The 9036-nt window shown below is 40.5% G+C and overlaps 1 protein-coding gene across 1 annotated transcript; it reads right to left on the bottom strand.

The window, feature by feature from the left end:
- Positions 1 to 808: 808 nt before the first annotated feature.
- On the bottom strand, positions 809 to 5628 carry cd28 (CD28 molecule). Its single transcript, XM_026145691.2, has 5 exons — positions 5436 to 5628; positions 3772 to 3980; positions 2960 to 3116; positions 2711 to 2865; positions 809 to 1337 (listed from the first exon to the last, which is right to left on the bottom strand). The coding sequence occupies exons 1-5, from the start codon at positions 5506 to 5508 to the stop codon at positions 1227 to 1229; spliced, it is 705 nt and encodes a 234-aa protein (XP_026001476.2). The 5' UTR covers positions 5509 to 5628; the 3' UTR covers positions 809 to 1226.
- Between the last annotated feature and the right edge of the window lie 3408 nt (positions 5629 to 9036).

Genomic DNA, 9036 nt, shown 5'->3' with positions numbered 1-9036 from the left:
ATGGCTCTGCAATGATTCAGACAATATACTGTATACACAGAAAAGGGGAGAGAGGACGTTCCTGGGGAACACTGCTGACTGATGAGACTGATCAGTCAACCATTTCATTTCCACTGCATCTTACATGCCCCCACCTGCCACCCCTGCTGCACATGTAAGCTGTTTTCACCTTGGATCCATTTTTACCTTGTTAGCCTCTTTATTACAGTTGAATCATGACCACTGACCTTAACCGAGGCAGGTGAGGCCTGGAGTTCTTTAGATGCTATTGTGGATTCTTTTATGAAAAGAGATGAGTGGAAAAAGCTCCATATATCATACATATGATGCATACTAAGTCAGCTGATCAAGCCCTAACTTTAAGATGTATCAAAAAAAGCTTGAAGCCTAACCTTAAAAGTAAAGAAGGTGTCTGTCTCCCAAACCCAAACTGGGAGCTGGTTCCAGGGAAAAGGAGCCTGAACGCCGAAGGCTCTGCCTCCCATTCTACTTTAGGAACAACAACAGGTCAGTAAGCAAGGCTCCAACACCTTTGATGAGCCATAGTTTATGCAGTGAGACACATGATAAATATGCTATATGTGTCGTTATTGTCTGTGCCATGTGGACGTCCTCTTGTCAATATTTATCTGTTGGCTTCTCTGTTATTTGACATAACAGCAAAGAAATAGCCCGTTTGTACACAACGAGGCTTATTCTGATTTAAAGGACTTTTAGAAAAGTCCTGAAAACTATTAAAAAGTGTTTTCCAAAAATGTCTCCTGTTGCAACAACACATATTTATATTTTTCAGATAACAAAAGTACAATTTAAAGTCAAAAAACTTTATTTTGTGTTAACATCCAACATGAATACATGAACATTTGCTTTGCATTACAACAATAACAATAGTTGCAGTAAAAGACAGCTATCATTGTACTCTTTTAATTATCCCAAGCATTGCATTTTAAGTTGCATTTAAGCTGTGCACAATACAAGTGATTTTACATCTAAACTCAATGGAAAATTAAAGCTACAGCTTTTTACCATCATTTGAGTTTACAAGAATGTAAACATTATTTTTTCACTTAAAAAGTAAAATGTTATTTTGGTGTTTTTCATCAGTCGTCAAAGAGGTGAAAATGATCATCCCCACCCCGCTCACTAGGTAGAAGCAATAATATTATTCTAACGCTTCTGAGCCAAAGAAAAATCTGCCCTGCACACGATAGCTCCACCATCAGCGTTCACATGTTACACACGATGTTTTCACATGGACCTGAAGCTCCGTCCACCTTATGAAGTGTGCCAGGCCACGGCCTCAGCATTTCTCTCCTCCCCCTTTCACATTGGACAGTCTGAAAATGGAAAGCATGCAGATGTTAATGGAGTGAATAATTATCATTGCTTTCGATGGATAGTATGCAGCAGAGCCTGACAGCTACGTGGAAGGAAAAGGTCACATGATTTGTCTGTGACACGAGAGGCTTATGGAAAGATTTGACCTTTGAAGGATAAAGATTTCTGTCAGCCTGACATATTGTGTTTCTCTTGTTGATCTTGAATAATCCTTTACACCACTAAGACTTTCATGCCATTAGTACTCTTGGACTGTTAACCATGAATATGTGCATAAATATACTACTACTTTATGCCTTAACCGATAAACAGGCTAAAACACTGAGAAGTGATTGGAAAGAAATAAGTGGGGCAAACTGAGGTCAAGAAAGGTTTCTGCAAGGTTGCTGTAAGGCTGTCAAAGTGGAGAAAAAACCCTACAAAGTGAAAGAGTTCTCTTTACAGTTGTTACAGTATCAACAAGAGAACTACTTTCTGGAAACCAGGCAGCTGAGCTGGGACGGCACGTGGAGGATGCAGCATGCAACACTGGCTGCAGCTCAGGTGGCAGAGCAGGTCAGCCACTAATCAGAAGGTCGGTGGTTCGATCCCCGGCTGCCTCCTGGCTGCATGCCAAATATCCTTGGGCAAGATGCTAACCCCGTGTTTGCCTGCTGGTGGTGGTCAGAGGGCCCGGTGGCGCCTGTGTCCGGCAGCCTCGCCTCTGTCAGTGCGCCCCAGGGTGGCTGTGGCTACATGTAGCTGCCATCACCAGTGTGTGAATGGGTGGATGACTGGATGTGTAAAGCACTTTGGGGTCCTTAGGGACTAGTAAAGCACTATACAAATACAGGCCGTTTCCTGATCCTGCACAGCCACAATAATTTGTAGCTTTGGCTGAAATTTTAAAACATGCTAGAAACAATTTTAGAAACATCAATTTTGTTTGTGCAGAGGGCAGAACACCCCATGGGGTGCCCGAGCACACAGGAAGTGATTTTCCTAAATAGCATGGTAGAAAAACGTTTCCATGTCTCTGAAACTGCTCTGGACGAGGAGCGAAACATCAGTGGCTCGCAGCTGATAAATGCCTCGAGGCTAAAAGAAAACACAAAACTGCTTTACTGCTTTTTAAACAACCCGTGCAGCGTTGGTTCAGTGCCTCGTGTTTGCTCTTTCATAAGTGAAACTGTAATATTCCACGTGAAAAATTAGAACCAGTTACCTTCTGTAAGGCAGTTAGCCAATGACTGATGATTCACACCACAGAGTCACACTCTTTGCATCAGAAACAGTTCATTGTGTTGGAGTCAGGTTGCTGTGATACTACTAATTAGAAATAAATACTAATCAAATTCCCGATAAAGACAAAATAAATGAATAATGTTCTGACCTGGAAGTAGATGATGATGATTAAGACACAAATGATTGCGATCACCAGGACAACCACAGGAACACTGACAGGTGCCGTGTTATCATCATCTCCCTCTTCTTCACCCTGGTGCTGACTTTGCCTCTGAGTTTCCTGCATGGGGCAGCTGGAGCTGTCTGTGAACGCAGAACAGGAAACGTAAGACTGAAAAAGTGATGTGCACTCAAAATTTCAGCTCTGTGGATAAACATGGCAGTGCGGTCGCCTCACCGAGGACATGAATGAGTGTGCCATTGCCAATAAGCCGCAGGTACGGTGGTGGGTAGAAGATCTGTATTTCACAGCGATACATATCTGTGTCAGTGGCATTCAGTCCAGAGAGTGTCACCTCCACAGTGTCATGTGTGGTCTCAGCAGTGCACTCCACCTGAAATGTGCAGGACATCATTGTACCTCAACACTCCGTGCACAAGTTTCACACTTTGTATTTTGTATTTCAGTCTAATGTTTGTGCCATTTGTAAGAGTGCAATCTTCAGTTTAATGTATAATGAAGAAAAAGAATATTTATGGAGGAAGAAATATACATTTGTAGGACGGGATCTGGATTCTTAATGTTTGACACCTTGTTCACTAAAGACGTCTCATGCATGCAGTTTGCTGAGCACATGAACCACCTTCGTTTGGTAACTGAGGGTAAATTAAGGGTGTAGTGAAAGTGGGCTTCTTCAGTTGTGAGCCATGATATAAATATGTTTATATAGCGCTTTTCCACTCTGAGCACTGAAAGCACTTTCATAACTTCATTCCCACGAGCACTGTTTTCTCTGCTTTCTAACATTCACACACCAGTGGATGCATCGGAGGGCAACATGGGGTTTAGTACCTCGCCCAACGATATTTGGCATGCTGACTGGAACAGAAGGAGGTGGAACCACCAACCTTCCAATTAGTAGGTGACCTGCTCGACCACCTGAGTTTTTAAGCATAAAGTGTTATCTTGTGTCACTAGCAGGTCGCAGTGGCAGATTCCTGAAGAAAACTCAACCTTAACAGGCAAAAAAGCACAAAAACAATAATTACCTGTTCTTTTTGCTCCATACGTGTCTCTCTCTGGTCCGTGAAGTTAAGGATGGAGAAGCAGATTTCTTGGTGGCCATGGAGGCCCTTCAGCACAGTGACTCTGGCCTCCTCAGGGTATGGGTATTTCAGGCTTTGTGGATGAATAACACACTGAATCTGTGCCACACCATTGGTGCTGACCACTCTGTAGGGCTGGGTCACTTTCGTAGCTGGCGTGAGAAAAGGTATAAGTGACTATTAGTAGTAGCAATGAAGAAGCAAATACATTACTATCAGCTAAAACCATTTACATATCAGAGTCCAGTTCCAATGGAGCACTCAAAGAAAGAAACGTATATATAAATCTTTTCATATAACGACAAATGAGCTAGCACAAGGAAATAATAAAATTATGGGAGCAAATTCTGGGTTTTGTAAGCTTTGTATGGATTAAACAGACAGGACACAACCTTTGGAAAACCTCACAGGAGCTAAGACACGATGCTCTTCTTTCTGAGAGCTGAGGTGAGGATGAGTGTTTGGAAAGGCCGTCTGACTCCTCCAGTTCAAAAGTTATCAAATTTGAATTGTTGTTTCATTGGTTTTCCTCCAAGCCGAGTCCTTTCAGAGATTCTCATAAGTTTGGCATTGACAAACTCAACATGCGTCATGTTACTTTACCCCCTCCTGTTACTCTGTGTTTGAATGTCTATCGAGCTGATAGTTAAATTCAGCACCGACCTACTGAAGGCCTGCTGAACAGTGACATTTAATATACCTGAATTGTTTAATCCTACATTAGAAATTCCATGACTCTTTTATGTTTTTCATCACACGACGATTCATGATGTGCTTGTTGAAAATTAATTGGAATACATTAAATTTGCTTGGCTCCTTTCCTGGCTAGCACTTTAAAAGCTAAAACCACATTACAATGCCTTATAATACAGTTAGCTGAATCCACAAGGAGCAGTAAACTTCAGAGCCACAGCAGCAAAACGGTTCAGCTAAGGACAGCTGAACTATCTATCAAAAAGAAATATTGCTGAAGATTCACTTTATGATCAGTTTTGTCATTCTGGTGGCAAAACGTCTGGATCCAAGGGTCACTCCACCTGTCAAATGAATGCCCGTTCTGTGATTACATCCTGCAAACTAAAGGTTTCAGCAGTCTTCACATGTATTTAATATTTTCCATGTATCGCGTCTGAAATGATGACTTCTTTTAAATACAGAAAATACCACCTGACACCTGAAAACCTTACATGTTTCACGTCACTGATGCTGGGCTTGGCACCAGTTTTACGTTTTAAGTCAACAGTAAGTCTTAAACTTGCTCATGTAGGAGCAAAGTGTGTCTACACAGCTCCACCATTAAAGCTTCCAAGCTACTTTATATGTCTGCTCATGTGGAAATGTAGTCACTGTGGTACATGGTCCAGCAGCTAGTTAACATATGTTTGGTGTCCCAACGAATCCTGTCAGAACTGCCCTCAGGTTCTTCAATGTGCCCCACAGAACACAAAGCTTCAATGGTTTTGCATGACTGTGACACCATTGTCTTTATCTGTAGTGCTGTTTAATCTGATTCCAGTCTCATTCGCTTTTCTTGTTCGTAATGAACTTAAAAATAATGTTTTTTAAAGTGTTACAAAAATCATCAGTAAAAGGCTGTTTATACTCACCGCTCCACACAGGCAGGCAGAAGCTAAGAGCTGTCAACACAATCCATCCCATCATACAGTGAGTCAGGAACATCCTACACTGCTACACAGAAAGCCACAGGCACTTAAAATGATCCTTAAGCTGGCGATCACTCACACTGAGCAAATTTGACAGAAATACATGAAAATGAGTGAAACTCATCTTTATATTTCCTTACGGTGCTGTCATGGAAACTGTGCAGCAGCACAGGAAATGATGACGAGGTTTTGCCGGTAAGAGAGATGGCAACGTGGTTGTGGTTCTGCTGGAACACTGAGAAAAACATGAATTTCATTTTTCTATGATTTTAATGAACTAGTTTAATAGCAGCATCCTCTGTCTGAAGAAAACAGAAGAAGCTGCTCAAAACATGAAAAAACAAAGAAAGGAAATCATGGTAAAAGATGACAGCAGTCAATTAAATTCTCAAGAAAACTTCAATATTAATAAGACAGAAAAAATAAACATGATGCTGTTTATGTTCTTTAAAGGATGTGAAGAGCGTAAGAATGTTCCAGAACAGCTACTGAAAACAAAGTAACACCTGCTGGCTCGGGAATTTTTACATCTCTTTCAACTCTGTGAATAATTTAAGATCCTTTGCATATGCTCATACAGCAAAATTCAGTGATTCAGTGCTTTATTCAAATATACACTAAATGCTCTGTTCACTGAAGCTTTTGTGTCTAATTCCAAAATCTGATTGTTTTTAGAGTTTTGTTGATTTTACATGAAGCGTGTGAGCGCGTCTCTGAGGCACAGTCGCTGATTGAGGCTTTGGCAGGTGAATCTTGGGTGGAAACTAACGTGCACAAATGACTTGTTCGTGTGGAAACTTTTGCTGGGTGAATATTTAGTTTGAATTCCTGTGACTGTTGAATTTTCCTTCCAAGTTTTAGATAACAGTGCAAAATCTGTAAAGCATAAAAACAAACCAACTGTTGTTTTTCACTGAGCCATTGCTAACATGATTTTCTGTCCATGACTCTTCCCAAGTTAATGAATATTCCTGAATACTTGTGTATTCTTGCTGAATATTTGATATTTTACATGCACATAGTCTTATTGTCTTTAGTTGTAGTTTAACTTCTTTTTATACAATTATCTCCTGTTTGAAACAACAAAACCGGAGGATCAAACTTACTGGGCTTCACCTCAGATGGACCATTGTGTAGTGTCTGAAAAACCAAACCCCGGGGAGTCGCTCGTGAACTGGTGGCATCAAGAGGTTAATTCATCTTTATATGCTTTTAGACAAACAAAAACAAAACAAGGCAGGCTAACTAAACTAAACAGCAGAACACTGAGCTTTGTAGGGGAGTAGAGTGACTACACAAAGCTGTGAGTGGGATGTACAGTAGAAACTGTTTTTGTTTTCCAAAACTGTGTTGCCTCATCACAGCAGGATGGTTTTCTGCAAAAACACAGACAAACGTTGTTCTCTACTTAGGCGGGTCCATTCAGCTCCAAAATAACAGCTTAGTCTAGTCCAGGTTAGCACAAGTATATGTTTAAGTTTACGTTTTTAACCTGTGATTGAAGCAGCTTGCAGAGATCAACTCCAAAACGTAATAACTCTGACTACTTTCAAGGCAAAAGCAAACTGTGTCACTAATTTGTCACATTTGTTCCTGTAAAGCTTTTAAAGGACTTTTAAAACAGCATTCAAGTCCTGCTTGCAGCATAATGCAGCGCATGATGCAATCAGCACCCACAAGTTCCCCACATGTTGTATTTTAACATTATCGCTGATTTGCTATTTCTCTCTGGAATATAACAATCATTTTCGTAGTTTCATTTATGCATTCCTCTCAGGCCTGCTGCACCTAATATGCAACGATAAGGTGCAAACAGTGGAAAACAGCTAATTTTGCAAGTGCATTTTCAGATAGTTCACTGTGAAAGTGCTGATGTTGTGACATTCAGTGTCCTGACGTCACATCTGTGTTTTGCCTGGAAACACTCTGTGGGGTTAAACCCCGTTTTTGACAAAGCTGACTGAAGTTACAGTCAGCACTACAGTCACCCGGAAAATGGTGGTTTATTTCTGCTGCTGTCATTGTTTCAGGACGGTTTACTATGAAGCGCATGCATGTAATGAGAAGCCGTCAGCCCCTGCATGTGCAAAAAGCTATTGAAAGGAGATGGTTTCACTGTTTAGTTCTGCAAAGCGTCTTTAAAAAGGCCAAAGTTGCAAAAGCACGTGCTCATCTGATGTTCCTACTTTACACCGCGTAGACGAGAGTAATGATCTATATTGGCAGCTCTGTGCTCAGCTTCAGTAGATTGTGTTGATGCAGCAATTGTAACACGAAGCAAATGCAAAACTATCGAAAGCAGTTTAACAGCTGCAAAATCCCATTTGGTTCCATTTATCCAGTTTTTCGTTAAATGCACAAACGTCTCAGTGATATAAATAATAAACAGACGTCCTCCCGTCAAAGCTGCAGCGCTCCTCAGGCCCAAAACTGAGAGACACTGCTTGAAGCTCCACACTTGCACTTTGCAGCATCTCGACTGGCATGCATATATTTCTACTACTTTACATAAGATTATAAACTTCTCCATCACTTTACTTTCTGTTTTATCTTAAACACATATTTGAGTGATATGGTGATGCTCTGCTTATCATGACAGCAATATGAATCCAGAGTACAGTGTTGCTGTTGGAGAGTTTAAATTGATCATGGGTGTGAGAGTGGAGGTAATGTAGCTTGTTTTAAGTGCTTTGAGAGGTAAGTAGAAAACTGATGCCAATGGGTCTATCCCTGCCCTTCCATCCTAAGACATGTGACTGTTTTGTTTCAGTGTTTTTGAATTTGTAGAGTTCGTTAACGACTAACGGACGACTGGTTCCAAACAAAGAAACGTACCCAAGCCTCTCTGCCTTCAGCTCTCCACAGCTTTAAATCTTGTGTTCATTTTCACCAATGTAATAGCTCAAAGTATGCAGTTGCTTTCTCCCCTCTTGTCTTTGATTCCTGCTGCTATAGTTATACTTACAGGATATAATATTTGCTCTTTTTGCACCGTGATATGTTTGCATGATTGCACATGAGCGATTTAGAACAGTTTGCACCAAATGCAAAAGTGCAGAACTGCTTAAATGTAAGATAAGATAAGATAAGATAAGATAAGATAAGATAAGATAAGATAAGATAAGATAAGATAAGATAAGAAGAACTTTATTTATCCCGAGGGAATTTTTGTCGTACACATGCTCAATGCAGCAGGAGAGACAGAGGAGCACAGGAATAAGATATACAACATATACAATAAGAATAGTAGTAACAGTAATATACAGTAATACAAATATAATATCAAATAACTCTAATAAAGTAACAATATAACTATATCCTGAAAAATAAATAACTTAACTATCAGTGCAGGTGATTCTTGACAGTATTGTGCAACTGAATAAAAGAGAGTAGCAGCGTGTGATGAAACATTCGATGAAATGCTGTTGGGTGATGTTGCAGGAGTGCTGGGAGTGGTGCACTGGTGCACAACAAGCCTGAAGAGGATAGCTGTTAATTGTACTATTTGTTTTCCTTAAATGAAGCTGTGACTCTGATGGAGCCA

This window comes from Astatotilapia calliptera, chromosome 16, assembly GCF_964374335.1.
Source record: "Astatotilapia calliptera chromosome 16, fAstCal68.1, whole genome shotgun sequence".
Classification (NCBI taxonomy): Eukaryota; Metazoa; Chordata; class Actinopteri; order Cichliformes; family Cichlidae; genus Astatotilapia; species Astatotilapia calliptera.
The sequence above is the reverse complement of the archived record's forward strand: the minus strand, read 5'-3'. Positions and strand labels throughout refer to the sequence as shown.